Source organism: Protobothrops mucrosquamatus, unplaced genomic scaffold (genome assembly GCF_001527695.2).
Source record: "Protobothrops mucrosquamatus isolate PMUCROS unplaced genomic scaffold, P.Mucros_1.0 scaffold340, whole genome shotgun sequence".
NCBI lineage: Eukaryota > Metazoa > Chordata > Lepidosauria > Squamata > Viperidae > Protobothrops > Protobothrops mucrosquamatus.
Window position 1 is genome coordinate 787,098 of NW_015386677.1, and position 20,817 is coordinate 807,914.

Genomic DNA, 20,817 nt, shown 5'->3' on the forward strand with positions numbered 1-20,817 from the left:
TGGAAACTAATCAAGGAGAGAAGCAATCTAGAACTAAGGAGAAACTTCCTGACAGTGAGAACAATTAACCAGTGGAATAACCTGCCTCCAGAAGCGGTGAATGCTCCAACACTGGAAGTTTTTAAGAAGAGACTGGACAGCCATTTGTCCGAAATGGTATAGGGTTTCCTGCCTGAGCAGGGGGTTGGACTAGATGACCTTCAAGGTCCCTTCCAACTTTACTATTATTACTATTACTATTACATCACTGAAAACCGTGAAAGCAACTCCATGGACATAGTAAATCACATAAAAGGAATTAAAAATAGCAGCGATGTTAAACATAGGATATTGATAAGTTTCCTGGACATGGGCCGATTCCTTGAACTGGACTGGAAGTGAATTCCAGAAAACTAATCTTAAACAAGGTATGATCAACTCATAGACAAGTGAGGTAATCAGTCAAAAGTAATAAGACTTATATGAATACAGCATGAAAATTAAATGACTAAAAGAGGGATGCTCTTTCTGGAAGATTCTATTTTATTGAAAGAAATTGTGCAGAATTTCTTAACTTCTTACCTCAAGATATGAAACTGCAATAGCACAATGCTTCTCTTCTTTCATTCGATCAATGGAATTATAAAGCTCCATCATAGTCAGGTACATTACCCCAGGGTCTTCAGGAGTACCCAGCATTGTATGAGTCTTCCCAGCTCCAGTTGCGCCATAAGCAAGTACTAAATTGTGAAAAAGGGAAATTTTGAACTGACCGTGACTCATGACCCTGACATTTGAAGCAAAATATAAGCAACCCAATGGATTTTTGCCTATTTACAAAAATAGGGTTGAAGAAGTATGGCAGCCAACCATAAATTTATGCAAAAAATATTCTAGCACATCTCTTTAGTGAAACGTATTTGGAGCAGAACTGTATAATGGCTTGTCTTTTCAGAACAGCCAAGAAAGAGGCACAAGAAAAGTTTATTGCTCTTAATTAATTTTGCCAGTATCTAGGCGTTTAGAAATGAAATACAGAAAATTCCCAACTTAATTTTTAAGATGGAGTTAGTATTTAAACAAACAAATAACAAAATACTTCCAAAGTTTGCCTTATTCCCCAAAATCGTGAAAAGCTGCAAAAATGAAAATGCGGAAGATGTAAATTTTGTTAAGAGATTTCTGCAAATGTCAGTGTAGGAAACAAAAAAGATTACTTTTTTCTAAACAAATACAGGTGTTTTTTCTTTAAATGTACTAGGGTTATTTATGTGGGATTATTATGCACACTGATAACAGATGACTACTGAGAGAAGTTACCTGTGCAATTATAGCCATTTAAAAAACCACCTAGAAATGTTTTGGTGGTGTCTTCAAAGACTTCCAGCTGTGTAGAATGTTCATCATATACGGCATCAAAAACAAATTTTAGATCCTTGTTTTGCCTTTTAGTGATATCACGGTTTGGTAATTTCTTTCCATGAAAGAAACTGACTTCTTCCACTTTGGGATCAAACACCAATATATGTTTATCAACAACCTGAACCACTTTTTGAAAGTTGCCATCTCTCTCTTTCGGATTCTCAGGACGAACACGGATTATTACTTTTATATGATTGCAGACATTTTCTTCATCTGTACCAGACATTATAAAATGCAGCTATGTTGCCTCAGGTGTATACCAAGTAAATTCTTCTGTTAATAAAAAAAAATAGTTTTATCAACAGAGTATCAAATAACAGAGTTCAAATTTGATTGGATTGTATGGATTTTTTATAAAACAGAAAATGTGTTGTTTCATGCTTGAAATAAAACAGTATATTAATTAGAACAAAATTCAAAATGTATGTATTTTGTTTCTTACTCAACATTCAATGCAATTTTGACACTGGTGTTATTGTGGCAGAAAATATATTTAATATTGTGCCTTTTAAGTTGGCCAATGTCATATTAAGGAGAGCCAACTATCTATGACAGTGGTGGCGAACCTATGGCACGTGTGCCAGAGGCGGCACTCAGAGCCCTCTCTGTGGGCACGCTCGCCATGCCCCAGAGATGGCAACCGTCCCTCTTCAACCCGCCGCCCGCTAACTCACCAAGGTCCCATGTGGCCGGATGCATCCCAGCATGACTGGTTTCCCTCCCACCTGTCCTGCCTCGCCTCACCCCACAGGACGAGCCTCCTGCCCACCTGCCAGAGACCCCTGGATCTCCCCCAACCCTGCCCGGCCCCGAGGCATCCCTCCCCACAAGCAACATCGAGTGACCACGCCCATCTTGGCCACACCTACCCAGTCTGCCATGACTACCACAGCCATGCCCACCCAGTGGACCACACCCACCTAGCACCCGGTGATAAATAAGTGGGTTTTGGGTTGCAGTTTGGGCACTCGGTCTCTAAAAGGTTCGCCATCACTGATCTATGATAAATTGTGAACCCAACCCTTTTTTGTTTTCTAAATCAGATATTATAACCCCTTATACTCTATTTTTCCTTTTGCCCTACTCCATTCCATCTGATCATTATTGTTCTATGAGCTGTTTAAAATAGGACTTGGTTCAATGGTTGGAAAGAATATCAAAGTTAAGTGTTTCATGGACTCTGGTAGCTCAAAATAGTAATGGGCAAACAAAATGCACACAAACTAATATAGCTTTGTATCTATTTCCTATAATAGTTCTAACAGTCAACCTGAGCTAAAGGTATGATACACCAATATAATTTGTTTGGCAAAAATAAGGTGGTTGGAACCACAAATTCTTTCGGTAGGGAGAAAGTTCCAATGAGATTATTGCAAAAAAGTTATTCTGCATACAAGTGGAATAAGTGATTATTATTGCTTAAGTATAGCCCTATTCTATATGACAGGATATATGGATTCAAACTGACAGCAGGGGAGTTAAAAAGTGATGTTAGAAAGCATTACTTTACAGAAAGAATAGTAGAAGCTTGGTACAAACTTCCAACAGAGGTAATAGGTCAATCATCAGTAATTGAATTTAAACACGCTTGGGATAAACATATGTCTAAGTTCTGATGAAAATTTAAAAAATGAATAAAAGTCAATATTTTTTTAAAAAATAAACATATTAAAAAGAAAACAAAAACAAATAAAAAACTTAAAAGGCAGACACCACTGGGTCTTGTTTGCTGTCAGTTTTCTGTTTCAATGTTTTCTTTTCTTACAAGATACTCTCAAATATTCTGGGGCTGTTCTGGATTGGACTTTGAAGGTTAATGGACGTACAGTATTTTAAATTGGAAGCCAACAATAACCAATACAATGATTTTAAGAATTAGTGAGCAACCATATTTAAATAAAACGCAGTCCCCTATATGTTCTCTCAAAAATAGGTATTCTTGACATCAATGTGACTTAAGCTAAGGTGAGAACAGAATAACATCTTTCTATTCATAGACAGTGTATCTCACTTATTAGTCTTGAAAACAAACAAAATAAAGAGTAGGATGTTTAAACTTTATTAACATTTTAATCAAATATTGGAATTTTATTATTATTTTGGGGAGAAGGAGCCTGGACTTTAAAATAATTTCAGCAGATATATTAAACACACCATTATTTCTGTAATATCTTTATATATACTTTTCAACCACAAAAATATAATTAGTGCAAGCAGATATAGCATCTTGTTTATTATCTACCACAGCTTTAATAGTTTAACAAAACACTGCTTAGAAAATATAGCATTCCTTAATTCATAATTCTTAATTTCTTTTTTTATAATTTCTTTATTGCATTTTTTGTAAAGTACCAGAACTATTAAGGAAGCAGGTGGCATTCAACAAGCTATAGTGCAGTTCTACTGAATTCAATGGAATTTATTCTCAGGCGAGTCTTGTGGTCCTAAAAATCATTTTAAATGCTAGATATGGCTTTAAGTTAACCTTAGCAAGAGATTACACACTTCTGGCTATATATATTAGAAGACAATTATGGTTTCATTCACATTAACAATCAAGGGAATAAAATCTTCAATGGAACAATTTTTGAGGACACTTCAGATTCTAGTTTGCTAGTCAAACTTATTTACAGAACAAAGCAGCAATTTGCAGTAACTGCGGAAAAAGCATAAAATTTGAAAGCATCATAATGGAGGAAAGGGAGTCTTCAAGTTGACTCTTGGCGACTGCCGGCAAAATCTCTGCAGTTTTATATGTTTTAAATCTTGAAAGTAAGGTAGACTTTCTTGCCACTTACTTAAAGATACTTTACCACCATTTTGTTATTTGTCTAGCCTATTCGTGCACGCTAAAAAGACAAACATCTCACTACATTCGAGAAGTACAATTTCACGCCTGCGTATTTAGAAAGCGAACAGTCCTATCTATCAGGTTAAGCATGCGTAAGGCTCCAGAGTTAATAATCCTCGTAGGTAGGCAGTTTTTTTTCCATTTTCCTGCCACGCACCTGCCATCTTGCTCCGAAGGTTTAAAAAACATGTCTCATCCAGTGATTGCAGAGAACTCGACATATCCCTCCCTACTTTAGCAACAGCTCGAGTTTCAGCTACCTTTGCTGATCCGTTATATTTACTAAGAAAGTAGCATTTAGAGCTCATTTTGGTGGATCGTACTTCACTTTTTCGTAAATATATATATATATATGCAATTACTCACCCAAACTTAAAGCGCCTTTTACTGGCCGCCAGCTTGCTAAGGCGCCGCCGCCGCCGCCGCCGCCGCCGCCCAGCTTCTTTTGTTCAGCAAGCCACCAAATTCAAATACAAGCGGCTTGCAGATCGGTCGCTTCTGATTGGTTTAGGACTGAGAAACGTCATAGTTGCGCTGCTGTTGGGATGGAGTATGAATTTTGGTCTAAAAGAGGACCCGTCTTTTCACATCGCCCAAAACATGCTCGAGCCGTCTTTCGAGGAAAGGGAAAACTAGGCTGCTTGTCTCTATGGATGGAACGGGGAAGTTAGTCTAGAACAGGGGTAGGCAACCTCGGCTCTTTTATGACTCATGGACTTCAACTCCCAGAATTCCTGAGTCAGCTATGCTGACTCAGGAATTCTGGGAGTTGAAGTCCATGAGTCATAAAAGAGCCGAGGTTGCCTACCCCGGGTCTAGAAGGAAGGGAAGCTGGAAGGAAGAAGAGAGAAGAGACGTGCTTTCAAAAACGGGGATGGGTCGCTTTAGATATTTTTATTTCGTTTTTGCGCATGGAATCGGGGGGAAGACAAAGATCACCTTTAGAAGGATTAATGAAGAAGGTGTGTTTTTTGGGGGGTGGGGGCGGGAAAAGACCAAACGAAAAAGTTGAATGAAACAAGTCTTAGATTGCTGTCATTTCAATGTAATCATTCTATCTTTTCGTTCGATGGACAGATCACATAGAATATGGATTTGAGTGTATAAGAAGCAAAGACCAATCTTTCTTAATCATTGTTTAATTTATTCAAGCGGTATAGTTTACCCCAGTATCCTAATTACAGTGACTCAACAATACTGCCTGCCTTTCGTGGGAATTATTCCTAATGTGGTTCTGGCCCAACCCGCACTGAATTCTTTTTACTCTGCGTGTCTCTTTAAGTGTAGATGACTTTAAGCACTTTCTCTACGGACTGAATTGGTCGCCCGCTAGTGTAGTAGAGGAAACGCTCCGCCCTTCAGCACAAGCTTCTAAATTGAAAATCACATATATAGGCTTGCTGATGGATTACGTGCGTTTTCATTTGAAAACCGGTACCCTTGAAGTTAGGGAGTCTGAAGCTTCTGCAAGAGCACTGGAATTCAGAGTATGTGTTATGTGACAGACACGTGCTCAATCTGAAGGGTACATTTATTACAAAAAGGAAGGAAAGCCATAGAGGAGCCCTGAGACTGCGCTGCGTACATTAACTCTTTACTCACTGCTTTTCAGCCCCTAACTAATACCCTTCCCCGCATTTAGTTTACTATGGGCGGGGTATTCGCCTAGCATAAATATATACCACACTTCCGATTACTCGAATTATGGTCGTCGCTCTGAAGCAGTTAATAGGAAGTTGGAGAGAATATGATTATGTGTAGTACACTAACGCGATAGTAGCTATTTGTATGTAAGTAACTGGGGGAGGGGTCGAGACAGTTGGTGAATGGGTTTATAACGAGATTTGTATACCAAAAATTAAACAGACGACCCACCATTACAGACAATTCTTTAGCAGGGAGTCGCCAGAACTATTGGGGCATATAAAGCTTGAATAGCATACTTAAGTTTGATTGTAAGTAAATTCGTGAAATTGAAGCTGGATGAGCCTATCTATAGGTTGACTGTTAATGAGTGACCCATTAGAACTGTTCTTGTCCATGGCAGTGTCGGCGAGGGCCCCTAACAGGATATTGTAGCTTATGAATGGTCAGGCAATTAGAGAAGGGGAGGTTTGGTGCCTTTTGGTTTTATCCTTGAAAAAATACATATTTACAAGCAGACATGAATATCGAATAATTTTCTTCATCAGCCCCTTTTCATAGAATATATTATAGCGTTTCAGGGATATTAAAGACTAATAGGATGTACTATCTGCTGGTGATAATCCTTTTACATATTGATTTGGGATGGCCAGTTATAATACGGGGACATCTAAGATAAAAATAAGGGAAGCTTACGCAAAAAATGAAGGGAGTTAATGCCATGAAGAAAGAGAGCAGAGCAATCTAGCAGACGCTGAACGTGTGGACACCTACTGTAAACCTGTTAATTGGGATCTCAGTACTGCCGAATTCATTAAGTTTTTTTTTTCTCAATGGAAGAGCGCGTGGGTAATTGTAATTTACAACCGGTGCGAAATTAAAGCAGTTGCGTTTGTATTTTTGCCTGGACGTACCACTTTTCAAACGGGTGCGGAGAGAGGGGCCAGAGACGAGTAATGCCTCGCCCCATAAGTTTTGGTTTCTGCCACTGAATAAATAAATGTACAGTATTTGATTTGGTTTGGTTGCTCTTTGGGAAAGTGGAACTGAAAGCGGCGAAGCTTTGTTGCAGGGGGGAAGGCTTTTGGCAGCCACCTGCCTCCGCCAGCTGCAACGAAGAACCTAAGAGGCGGAAGCCTCATTTAACGCCGCGAGGACCGCCTTAGAATGATGTCTTCCTAAAACCTAGGATGGGTGAGACAAGCGAGCGTTTGGGGAGAAAAGGTTCGTGGTGTCCTTCAGATGCATACATTTCCAATCCTACAACAAAGTATCCCCTTAGGAGCCCTAATTGCAAAGGAAATGGCGATGATGGTCAGATACGGTATTCTCCCACTCCTTCCAGTGAATAACGTCAGCGATCTTTTTTCTGCATTTACGAGAAAGCGTTGTTTTTGTCGAGCGTTTTAAAAGCACCTGCCAAATTAAAAGCTCCTTGCAAAAATAATGGAGGTATAGATTAATAAATGATAATTCCCCAAATGGTCTTAAACCCAAACACAGGATCCCTTCTCAGCGCTAATAAAGTGTCGAACACATTTCTTAATTGTGGGCGAAGTGAGGCAATTGGCAGTCACCCTGGACTTGAATGATGATGAGACTTGTGTATTTTATGGGCTAAAAGCAGTTGACACAACAGTTGTAACAGATAATAAACATACTCATCTTCAAATGACTTAATTCAGTCATTTGATAGCAGCTTTTTTCCCCTCTCCCTCTGTCAACAAGTGACTCTTTCCAAATATCTTTTCAGCATCCTTTCACTTGGAATGCATTTTATGACCACGTAACAGGATGACATTTAAAATGAATTCGTGAAAAACAAGACGATTATTTATTGGTCCCTTACAAGTCTATTTGATTATTCCTGTTCTTTTCATGAATGTTTGGATGAGACAAATTGCTGAGTATTTGCTCTATTGCAAATACTCTCTATTTGTTTAAATTTTCTGTGGAAGCTGGAATTTGCTTTAAAGGGCCTTGACTATGTCTACTCTTGTAATTTTGGATGCTCTTTCTGTTCCTTGGGAATAAATAAAATCAACTTCATTGATAGGGATATTATAAACTATATCTCATCAGTTAAGTGCATTTAAGGCAAAGTGAGAGGAAGCTTGAAAATGATTGATTAAATTATATATAGTTTAGGAAACGTTTTTCCTTGGGTCATCCATTGAAGCTTGTTGGGGGAAGATTCCAGGTAGATTAAAAAAATAAGGTATAAAGTATGGATTTTTTATTAGACAATGATTGAAGTAACCCTTAATGTGGATTATTTTACAAAAGAATTGGCTTTTTTCCTTCATTTTTATTGGTGACTATTGCATTAATAAATTAATTATTTACTATTCACTATTAATTTATGTTTATATGTTGCAAAGTTAATTGGGTGGAGGCTACCATTATGATCTTGTCCTATGTGGTCATGACTATACAGCTACTTAATCAGTATCATACATAGCTAATTGTTGGTCCTCCTCATCTATTATTTATAGTGGCCATAACAATACTGCTTAATCAATAATATAATATATGGACCTCCTAATCTCCTTTCATTCATAGCTTGTAATAGCATTTTTAAAAAAAAAAAAACTAAGGCAAGTTGTACTCAGTGTTCATGGGTTTTTCCATTTTAAAGGAAGAACTCAGGATTTGGAGAGGGGCAGTTTTAATAATGATTTGGACTGCTGTTAAAAACTTATTGTTAACTACTTTTCTCTTATGGGTAGGAAGTGGAGTATAAATGATAATAACACAAGTATAAAAAGTGATAAATCTAAAAAAACCAAGCCAATGGAAGAATATCAGTGCATATATAAGAACATAAACATTGTTAATAGAATACCTTGTGGAATAAAGAAGTTTTTAAAAGTGTATGAGATCTAGAACTCTCCAAGGAGAGAATGTTACAGCTGCAGAGTTCCTATAAACAAAAAATATCCATAATTAAATTATGTACTATATTTCAGTGTTCTTATCCATCTTTAGAATTGTGACTGTAATTATTTGATTCTGATAAATTATTTCAATATGTTTTTTTAATGAATGTACATTTAAATAGAAGGATTAGCAGTAGTAGTAAGTAGCCCCATGTAATGCTAGCACTAAACGCTCTCTTTGGTAATTTAATTATGGTTCTTCTTATTGACTGTATTGTATAAATTAATTTTGATTTCTGATGCTTTCTTTCAGATTGATATATGTACTAATTTGTTACTAGTATTTACACCCTGTCCTTCAAGCAACTTTGTCTCCAACATGCATTGGCTTCCTTGTTTACAAAAAATCTACAATCAATTTACCTTGCATACTTTCATTCCAAATTGCTTAGGTATGTCAGTAAAATGCATACATGCTTCATTAGTAAGTACATGTGAAGCTGAAACAAAATCATTGCGTTTCAGTATTAGTGAAAATTTACAGGATGAAATACACAGCGAAGATAGTCAACAATTACATAAATCAGTTATGATGGAAGAAGTTATTGAATTTTTAGTACCTCAAAAAGAACAGGTAAGTTGAAGTTTATTTTCAACTTAGAGAAACATTTTTGAAAATATAAATGGCAGATTATTATATATTCTATTATACATTCTATTTTGTAACCTGGCATTTTAGATTGTATTGGATTGGATTGTTTTTTATATTATTTGTGTAACTTTTTGCCATAAGTGAAATGCATAGTTGTATATAGCCATTTCTTATTGAAACAATCTTGAGAGGAGGCAATCGTATGCTGAATTTTGAGCAATATTTAGTAACTGATAAGAAATGTAAAGTTTACTTATAAAATTAGGTAGGGTTAGGATATGAAAACTTGTCAAAATGCCCAGCAAGATCACCTTTGTAGGGAATCTCAAAACAGGTTAATCAAATCTGTCAAAGTAACCTTTGTCCTGTGTCCAAGTTGGTATGATAACAATCAAAGGAAAATTTACATCTATTCTGCAGTATATCATACCCTGGGTATGTCTAGTTTAATGAGCAGAGGATTAAGGATGACATGATAGCAGTGTTCCAATATCTCAGGGGCTGCCACAAAGAAGAGGGAGTCAAGCTATTCTCCAAAGCGCCTGAAGGCAGGACAAGAAGCAACAGATGGAAACTAACCAAAGAGAGAAGCAACCTAGAATGAAGGAGAAGCTTCCTGACAGTTAGAACAATTAATCAGTGGAACAACCTGGCTCCAGAAGTTGTGAATGCTCCAACATTGCAGGATTTTAAAAAGAGACTAGACAGCCATTTGTCTGAAATGGCATAGGGTTTCCTGCCTGAGCAGGGTGTTGGACTAGAAGACCTCTAAGGTCCCTTCCAACATTATTATTATTGTTATTGTAATTGTTGTTGTTATTACTACTGCTACTACTACTACTACTATTACTACTACTATTGTAGAAGTTATTTGGTTGTAACACACCACATAGCCTTCTTCCCAAAGAGAAAATGAATAGTTCTAAAACTGGCCTAGTCCTATGTTGTCTAATGATAATGAAAAAGTAAATGAGCATATCAATGAACGTATCCTACCAGAAGAGAAATACTGATTATCTGGGATACTTTCTGCTAAAATCTGCCTTATTGTCAGCAAAAGCAACATTTAAAAAAATGTAAGTATTTAAATCTTATAAGTGTATCTTATAACATTTTGTTGGAAGAAATCATTTCTACTTTTTAGAGTGAAATTCAAATTAACCTTATACAGAAAACTATTTTGGTTCATATTTTTATGTATTATTTTGATTCAGCTGCTGTTAATACATATACATAGCTGCTCAGAATCTACTATGATTAGAGCAGTCAAAATTGGGGGTAAAATAGATATTTTTGTTACTACCACTGCAAACTAAGGGGACTACAAATAGTTTTCCCAAGCTTTTTTTTACTATTGTTTTACAGTTATTTCATTATTATTATTTCTTATGATCATGTTTCTGCCGTTAGTGAGTTGGCTTTTGTTCTTTTATCTTTGGACATAACCTTTGGACTTATAATTGTTTGCATTTTTATGGATTTGGCAAGTTGTATACTGTAATAGAACTTTGTATTTGTATTATTTTAATTAAGTAAACACATAATTCATTGAATTTACTGAAGTGGTAGTCCAGTCTACTTCATGTCTTCAAGCTTCTTAGCAGATTAAAATGTTAGTGTCCACCCAAAGCAAATACAGATATATGCTCAGGTAATGTTTCTGCCTGAAAAGAAATGGGAAATAATCTTTTTAATTTGAATTCCAGAATAAACAATCTTCTGTTTAAGTTAAAATTTCCTTTATGAAAAATTTAATTATTTTTGATATGCATTTAGTCTTTTGATTAGGGGCATAGTTGCTTCAGAATTTTGAATGGCATTTTTGTACCTTAATTTATGTGGTTAAATTAGTTGATGCTATATATTCAGAGTACTCCATGGTGTCATTGTAATAATCGCGCAGTATGCAAGCAGATAATTATTTTACTCTGCTGCTCTTCATACTATTGTACACAGTTCAGACCTTACCTATGCAAACAGTGGAAAAAGCCTGTGATTTCTGAAGTAGTCCAGACACTGGTTGTATCTCCACATGTCCATGTTTTTTTTTCCTTCTGTGCATGCAAGATATCTCATTTTGTTGGCCATCTTGTCATATGGTACTGATGTGTGTTGGAAGGAAAAATGTAAGTTTAGTACTGGAGAACAGGAAAACTCAAAAGTGTTGGTTTCAAAGGTGGGAGGGAAAAAACCTCAGACTGTTGGCGATTGCAGTTCTTTCATGGATTGAAGGGCCTCAAAGATAAGTATAAAAAGTGTAAATTTGAGCATAAAACATTAGATTTGCTTGAAAAATTAGAAGTGCCCATTGCATTTGTTTGTCAGGAACATGGTGTTTGTCAAGAACATGGTTTGACAGAAGTAAACTTCATCAGATGTTTAGAGCACAAATGAAAAGCTGAAGAAGTATGAACAGTATCATATACCAGTATGATATAGCAAGGAAACAAGTGAAAATAGGAAATATAATTTGATGAAATAGTGGTGAAGTGGTATCTTCACAGAACAAAATGGCAAGTAGTATTGTAGAAAGCCATATAAACATACATTTCAAAGCCACTGATACTGTAGCAGTTTTGTAAATGCTATGGAATTTTTAATAAATCAACCTTTGGTGAAGCTTTGTGTGCATTGATGGAGGAGATAGAGCCTTTTAGGAAAAGTTCGTGTAAACTGACAATGTTCAGGTATTTGAACCTAAAAGATCAACAGCAGTATTAAAATCAAGGAGAGAATGGCAGGAATGTTAGCTGCCATATAATTCTTAAAATAATTTCAGAATAACGTTTGAATAATTGTTAATAAATTTGATAATGGATTTATTGTTTGTTTTTCAAAAATAATCTGAAAGCTTATTGGATTGCTTGGATGATGAAAGAGCATCTGCCTGAGAAATATTTTGATTTCTATCCAATTCTTCTTGATTTTACGTGTAGGAAAACTGTCTTATTAGCATACACAAATTTCCAGTTAGCTCTTATGTATTTTTCCATTACTTTAGAATATTTTCCACTTTCCATTTCCTTTTGTGTAGTATTCTTTCAAGTGTGTTGTAAGAATGAGTCACATTCCCACTTTGATTGTTTTTATTTTCAGTGAAGTTCCTGTTGCAGTAAATTTGAAGAAATTTAATTTCTGAAAACAACATAAATATGTCATGTTATCTAAGGATTATTTTTTTTAGCATTTTAAGGTTTCTTAGTTCATTAAAGAGTTCCCTACTATTGTATATATAAACTCTGTCAATATAAGGTGTTGTAGTTTTGTAAAGGTTTTGTGTCGTACCTAGAATTCTCTCTCTCTCTCTCTCTCTCTCTCTCTCTCTCTCTCTCTCTCTCTCTCTCTCTCTCTCTCATATGAAGTTATGGGGATGGAGGGAGAAGTCTTTCTTGATGGGAGAAATAAGTGCAGACATGCTGGTGCTGAAATAAGTGCAGACATGCTGGTGCTGAAAAAGAACTGGCAACACTGATCTTACCATGTAGAGCCTGTACAGGGAGATACTTGTACTGAAATCATATAACCTTTATTTCAGTTTTAATATTGATGTTAACGGACTATTTAGTTTATCTGGTACTAAGCTAAAATTGATTTTAATTTTTTTGTGAACATTAGAAGCTTCAGATTAAATCAACTGACAAAATATCCAACGTTTTTGTAAGACTAGAAGAAAAGTGGGAAGAAACTAAAAATGTTGAATCACTATTTTGTTTGCTTCTATAGCACTGAGTGTAAAGAGTCAATACATAAGATCTTTCAACAACTACCGTATATCCCCTTATTTTAAAATGTGGTAATTTGTAATGATTTCTATAACTTAATTTCAGCAGTCATTCTTCTTCATTCTTCATGGTCTCTTTTTCAATCCCTAATTTTTTTTATGTCCCTCAGCTTACTTGTGTACATTTTTTCTTGAGGAAGGTGTGCAGCTTTTATCAAAGAGTATTGAAAAGCAGAGGTCCCCAACTTTTTTAGCACTAAGGGACTGGTTTCGTGGAAGACAATTTTTCCATGGACCAGGGTATGTGTAGGTTTCAGAATGGTTCATTATATTCTAAATTTTCTAAACAAACAAATAAATAAAGCACTTTATTTCTATTATTATTACATTGTACTGTATTAGATTAGACCGGTGACTTTCTGCAATTCTAAACTCAGCCTTCCAGCAACACAAACCAAAGACCCATCATGTTGAGGAAGTGCTGAGAAAACCATCAGAGAGAGAGAGAGAGAGAGAGGGAGGGAGGGAGAGCACTGTGCAAACCCAGCAGCCTTGGAAAAGGTGAGATGAGAGAGGGATTCTCTTGGAGAGACAGTGCTTAAGGGGAAATGTAGCTTCTCCCCTCCCCCATTGCAAACTGGGCAGGAGCCCGCTTGGCTTGCAAACTTGAGAGCTGCACAAAGAAAGGAGTGTGAACACACACAACAAATTAAACCACAAAAAGCAGGCAGGAAATTGCCAAAACATGAGGCACCTGGAGGACCATCAATACAAAAGCAAAAAAACCTCAGTGGTCTTAGAAAAGGTGTAAACGAGAGAGAGATTCCCTTGAAGATGCAGTGCCTAAAATGAAAGATAGCTTTTCCTTGTCCCTATTTGCACCCTGAGAAAGCACCTTCCCAAACACATACCTGGGGGGATCCCCTTCCAACGACGTTTTGGGGAAGCCCCTGGTTGCAAGCTGGGCTGGCGCACGCTTGCCTTGCAAACTTGGAGACTTGTGCGAAGGGAACATGAGCCCAGCTGGGTGCCGGGAGGGGGACAGGAGGAAAGTGAGGAAGAAGAGGAGGAAGAAAAAGCAGGAGGGAGAGGAAGCAGGAAGAGGAGGAGGAAGAGAGAGCACAAGAAGCAGGAGGAGGAAGAGGAGGAAGGACACTGAGCTCAGATGTTGCAAGCCAGTTGCAAGCACAGCCGCTGGAGAACCTTTGCACTGAGCAAGCCCGTTTCTGCCCTGCCACTCTCCTGCCCCTGCCCAGACCGCTTTAGACTAGCTGCATGCCTCCAGCTGCGCGGCCCGGTTCCTAATTGGCTGTGGCCCGGTACCAGTCCGTGGACAGGAGGTTGGGGACCCCTGTTGTAAAGGATCTAATCTAAGGGCCAGATCTCATTTTCTGTGATACTAAGTTAGTTTGCTGGTATCACATTGTATCACATAACAAATTATAGTATTTCAAGAACTTGTTTATAATTCTATATTTTAATATGCAATGTTTTAGGGTGACTCAGCTTGTAAATGACTTTGTGTACACTTTCTTTCTGTGGTAAAGCATTAGTCTTTGCCATTTTTTTGGCAAAAGTAGTTACAAGAAAGTAATCTAACACATTTGAATGAAACATTGGTCCCAGAAGTAGGGATAGATATAAATAGTTATATACTCTTCCTGGTATTGACCAACTTTATAAATATTTGAATATTGGTTTATATAGTGTGATTCAGATTTTCAATTTCCTGCTCCACCAAGTAGGACAAAAACATTAGTTAAATGAAAGTAACTGAGATATATGCCACTTTAGTTGAGTAGTTTATATTAAGCAGTAGTAGAATTAATTTAATAGTAGGAAAATATAACCAATTGAACATATTGTACTATGTTGGAAGCTAATCCTGAACTGAAAGGACATATTAATTACACATACATTCATACGACATACAAAGTTATTTGTGTGATCATAACATAAATATGATAAAACATGTTTATTAAACTTAGTAGCCTGCAGTACGTAATCAAATAAAAACAATTCAACTTTTCAAATGATGGAAAGGTCTTAATCCAAGAACAACTGATAGGACTGGATTCTGAATTTTGTGGAACACAACTCTGATGAATGATTGCAGATTTAAGAAGGTTAAAGATTACTCTTCTTTACACCTTTACCTGCATTGCTGAAAATCTTGCTGGTTGGACATTTTTGTAGAACAATGAGTAAATGAACATTTGGCAAATAAAGAGGAATCAGTTAAAAAACATCATTTGACATTTTAGCCTTTCCCTTATCATGGAAAAGAATGTTTAAATTCATGAAAGACCAACTGCAGAGACAACTCAAGCACGTTTTGTATCTCACTCAGCTTCTGTTTCTTTGAAATTTGGTAATTTAATGCCATTAACTTGTCAACATTTTTTTCTTAATCGACCTGACTGAAAACATTATTAAGATAAAATCTAGCTTGAGTTTCAGTCCATCTTGAATTCTGTTTCATGAAGGTTTCTCAACAGTGTGAAAGTTGTCTACCCTTGCCAAATGGTGTAGTGTCTGAGATATTAAACTAGGACCAGGAGATCTCAATTCAAGTCTACTATCAGCTAAACTCAATGACGATCTTGAGTCAATCCCTATCTCTTAGGTCAATCTACTCTCAGATTTAATATTGTGGGATAAATTGAAGATGATAGTGGTAATATGCATGTAGCTTCCAGAGAAAAATGAGATATAATGTGTCCTTTCTGTAAGTGCCCCTATTGTGTGGAACACTTCCCCCACCCCAGCAGTGTGGCAGACCCTTATATTTTAGCCTTCCGAAAGGCCAACAGGACCTGGCTCTTTATGCAAGCTCCAGGCTAGAGTGAAGGGAACCTATGGATGGTTGTTGAGAAAACCCAGGAATAGCGGACATTTTAGTTTTTTAATTTTTAGAAAAGAAAGCTGTAAATGATTTATCACTAACAGATAAAAGCATATATTACCCATGATATTACATATAACTAACTTTTACTAGCAGTTTTATAAGCCTGAAAGTGCTTATTTGTTGAAACAATAACAATACACTTTCATATACACAAAAAACAAATTTTAAAACAGACCCAGAAATCTATTCTGTTTTCCCATTGTTACTTTTGTAGCAACATTACAGGATCCTACAACATCACTCATAGCATAAGAGTTTGAGGCAGCTATTCAGTTTCAGTATTAAATACCATAATTTGTCATCAGTGCTTTGTGCTTTCGTAGTCCTCACTTCATTCAGCAATTCTTTGAAGTACAATGATGTGAACAAACGTTAGTTACAACTGATGCTCAAAGTTAGGGGTGTTGCAGTGCCCCCATGGTTGCCTAATCAAAATTTTGGTGCTTGGCAACCTGCACTTGGCAACTTGCACATATCTATTTTCTCCTCCTCATTTCTGCCCTTTTGGCTACCCTTGTGAGTCCTCCCAGGTAAATGAAACAATAAACATTATTAGATGAGCTAATTATATTTTATTGTAATGCTACTTTAACAGAACCTTGCAAATCTGAAGGAATAAATTTCCCACCTCCACTTTTAACCACCTGAATAATTAGGGCACAATCTTCCTTGGTTTCTTCCTCTGACTGTTAATCCATTAGGGCAGTGTTTCTTAACCTTGACAATTTTAAGGCATGTGGACTTCAACTCCCAATGCTGGCTGTGGAATTCTGGGAGTTGAAGTCCACATGCCTTAAAATTGTCAAGGTTGAGAAACACTGCATTAGGGGTTCCTGCCTCTTTTGTCTGAGTATATCCTAAGAAGCATCTTTTCCCTTGTCCCTCAGGGCCATCTACTCATTACATCTCTGCACTTTGCTACCCTGCTGTCCCCCTTCTACCCCAAATGACCTGGAGTGGGATATTGGCTGGTGGGAGGAATTGAAGAGGTGAGTGTGGCAAGGCAGAAGTCTGAGGTCCTTGCCTAATGGAAGTCTGAGGTCCTGGCCTAATGACTGCAACTAGGAGTACTAGAATTGCCATCACTAAGTGGTGTGATCATGTGATATTTTGCCTAACTGCTTTATTTAGTGATGGAAATTCTAGACCGAATTAGCATCATCAGGCAAGGACTACCTGCATGTTCAATTTGCAATTAACTATTATTCCATGATATTTTTCAGACGTTTATTGCCATGTTAGTTACTTTTCTTAGCATTTTCCCCCATGTGTAGTGGTCTTGCTAAATTTCATTGTATTTCATTCTCAGTCTACTTTGACAAAGCAAGATAATTTTGAATTTTATTTCTGACTTTCGGCATATTAGCAACCCTTCCTAATTTTGAGTAATCTGAAGATTTAATAAATATTCCCCCATAATGTTTATTTAGATTGATGAATGGGTGAGGAGGGTACTTTGACTTTGATTTTTGAGCCAGTTATCCATCCACCTAATTGCAGTCTGTCTAGCCCATAATTAAATAGCTTGCTAATAAAAACAGTCGTGGAATTGTCAGATGTGTTTCAAAAATTAAGATACATAGCTTTCAACATCCCAAAGTGTGTTAAGGAAGTTACTTGATGAGGAGGATAATGTGAAACTAGAAAATGGAGTAAGAGTCTGCCAAGAATTACCTATATTGATTTCTAATAATCACTGATTTCTTTTCATTTTGAAGCAATTTTTTATGATCTTCCCAAATGCAGATATCAAACTGACTGCATTTTTTCCTTTTGGATTTTCCTTGTTTCTTTCTTTCTGTGAAATAATTTGTGAAAAGGCGTGGTGGTACAGTGGTTAGAATGCAGTATTGCAGGCTAATTCTGCTGATTGCCAGGAGTTTGATTCTTACCTGCTCAAGGTTGACTCAGCCTTCCATCCTTCCAAGGTCGGTAAAATGAGCACCCAGGTTGTTGGAGGCAATATGCTGACTCTGTAAACTGCTTAGAGAGGGCTGTAAAGCTCTGTGAAGCGGTATATAAGTCTAAGTGCTATTGTTATAATGAGTTGGTAATTACCATGTTTCTTCTTATCTTCTGCAGATTCAGTGACATCCTTTCTATCCTTGAAGACTGCCTGGACAAGTCCCTGCAGTTTTCTTGGCAAGGTTCTTCCGAAATGGTTTGCCATTGCCTCCTTTCTAGAGTTGAGAGAAAATGACTAGTCAAAGGTCATCTAACTGGGTTTGTGCCTTTATGGCAGGACTAGAACTCATGGTATTCTGGTTTCTAACCTGATACCTTAACCACCACACCAAACTGGCGCTCTAAAAATAAAATGAAAGTACAGAAAATAACATTGATGTAGTAAAACATCTCATCAGCAAGAAATTATACAAATACAAGTTTTCAAGCAATATGCAGATAGAGAAAATAGATTAAGAGAACTCATGTAAGAATTACATCAGAGTAGCATGCATTCTTAATAGTAGATCTCACTATTGTTTTCATTGTTGGTTTTTATACCTCTTCTTTTTGGAGATATTTATTACTTTATTAAATAATAAGACCACATTCATTATCTATCCCTCATTCTTTTCTGTGAAGTCTTATTGTGACTTGGTATTGTGATTCCATTATGTGATTCCATAACTACATAATCTCTAGCTGAGCGATGAACCCATGGCTACCACAAAGATTAAGATAGAGGGGTAACTGTCACAGTAATTGCCTGAGAATAATAAAATTAGGGAAAAAGTAAAACTAAGCACAGTCCAATTATTTTTGAAACAAGATATTTACGCTTCTCAATATTTTCAGTTTCATACCAAATATTTTTTTTATTAGAGAATACTTATAACTTTTCTTTGTGGTAGTAAATAAAGACATGATAAGATTTGAAACTAAAAATGCCAGAGTTATTCCATGCTGCTAGAGGAATATTGATTTAACAGCAAAAATATATTTTGAAGTCCCATCGAACATTAAAGGCAAGAGGAAATGCCATAAAGCTGGGTTGTTTGCCACGCCAGGATTTGGCAAGTTCTGGCACTATGTACAAAGGAACTTCCTGTTCATGTTCACTTGGCTGCCTATTCACTTCTGGATAGATTGAAAGAGACTCCTTCATGCTCAAAAGCTTTTGTATTTATTCAGTTTTAGTGAAATAAAACTTTTATTAAGAGTTTTAATTCTAATGGTAAAAACTAATACAAGCTAAACTTTGTGTAATTTTAATTATAAATTGCTCATGTTGCTTTGCAGTGATACGGGCCGCAAATAAACTTAATAAATAAATAAACTTAGTGGAAGAGAAGAGAATGGAAAGAAAGAAGAAAATGTGCTAGAAAAAAGAAATAATACAGAAAGAAAAGAAAGAATATAATAAAGCAGTGACTTCCAACTTTCCAACATAAATAAATTTAATAACTTAAACTATAATAAGATTAAACATGTATCTCTTTCTCCCGTCATTTATGTATAAGCTAATCCATAAAACATTAATTTTTCAATTCTGGTTTCAGGAGAAATCCATAAAGATTGCCAGAACATTGCAAAAAAATAAACAAAAATCTTATTTTAATCTTGATCTGCTTGCCAATGGTCTTAATATTTAATCAGATGTCATGGGATTTGATTTCAATTTTATTTATCTCATCAGACAGACTTCTTCAAGACTTAACAAACCACTTTTGTAGATCCAATAAGAAAATGATTTTCCAAGTCACTCTCTTGGCTTATCATTTGTATTTCCCTTTTAATGTTTAAAATTTCATTGAGTTTCTTTTGTATATCCAGTGAAGTGTCCTTTCCCAAATTATTTCTTGGCCTGTCATTTGTAATTTCACTTTTTGTTTTTTCTCTGTATTATCAAAATTTGTTCCACATCTGCCATTCCTTGATAAACATCTTTTCGACATACTCTATCCATGGAATCAAACTTCATTACAGATAGTGTTGACATTTTAATTATTAATTTCTAGTTCCATTGTTTAAACATCTCCTGTAATGTTTACAGTATTATAACATTTTGTGTCATTTTGTAAGTCCTGACATCAAGGTCAGCCTTGCATATATATTTTTTGCTTAGTATCATAAATCATAAAATAAGTATTTCTTGTTATACAATAGATAGGTTTCTCACAAGAAATTATTTATTTTTATAGTTAATTCCAAAATCTTATAATAAAAGTCAACATTCCAATTTGGACGCTTAATCTCTTTATAACTTTCTTAGATCAGACTTGTTTTTAGTTTTTTGATGTTTATATAATTAATTTTTCTGTTGCTCAGAGTTGAAAATAAACTCACGTGATAAAGACTTTTCAAACCTGTTGTTCCAAAGTCTCAAATAGTTTTAACCTAGTTAATAAGCCACTTCTGAAAGTGATTACAAAATGAAGCTTGCAAACTTAGTGTTCTTTAAAAGTCTCTGCCGCGGTTGCAAGCAAGATGGGTGATCCCGTAGTTTCCCAGTTCTCAAACCCATGAAAACTCTTGTCTTTCACTCTTGCAAGGAACAGCTGTCCTTATATGGAGAGGTTACAAGGAACCAGCCTACTCATCAGCTCCTTAGTCTTTGCTGTAGTCATTAGCCCAGTTTGCAGAGCTATGTATGTCTATATGTGTATGTATGTCTCTCTCTCTCTCTCTGTGTGTGTACATATATATTATTTATACACACACAAAAAATACACATTTTTCAAAATTCCTCCTACTTCATTTCTTTTTTTCTTATAAACATGCAGGAATTCTTTTGAGTCTCAGTGGGTATTTTTGGTA

The 20,817-nt window shown here is 36.1% G+C and overlaps 2 protein-coding genes across 2 annotated transcripts in view; one reads left to right on the plus strand and one right to left on the minus strand.

Annotated features, from left to right (window-relative positions):
* Window positions 1-1,655, minus strand: part of KIF18A (kinesin family member 18A) — a 47,092-nt gene extending 45,437 nt beyond the window's left edge. Inside the window, exons 1-2 of the mRNA XM_015815384.2 lie at window positions 1,300-1,655; window positions 562-719 (exon numbers count right to left, since the gene is read on the minus strand). Of these exons, the coding sequence (XP_015670870.1) occupies window positions 562-719; window positions 1,300-1,627 (486 nt within the window). The 5' untranslated portion in view covers window positions 1,628-1,655. The remainder of the gene's footprint in view (window positions 1-561; window positions 720-1,299) is intronic.
* Window positions 1,656-5,167: 3,512 nt separating this feature from the next.
* The window catches only part of METTL15 (methyltransferase like 15), a 73,869-nt gene continuing 58,219 nt past the window's right edge, over window positions 5,168-20,817 (plus strand). Inside the window, exons 1-2 of the mRNA XM_015815386.1 lie at window positions 5,168-5,214; window positions 9,089-9,409. Coding sequence (XP_015670872.1) covers window positions 5,206-5,214; window positions 9,089-9,409 — 330 coding nt within the window. The 5' untranslated portion in view covers window positions 5,168-5,205. The remainder of the gene's footprint in view (window positions 5,215-9,088; window positions 9,410-20,817) is intronic.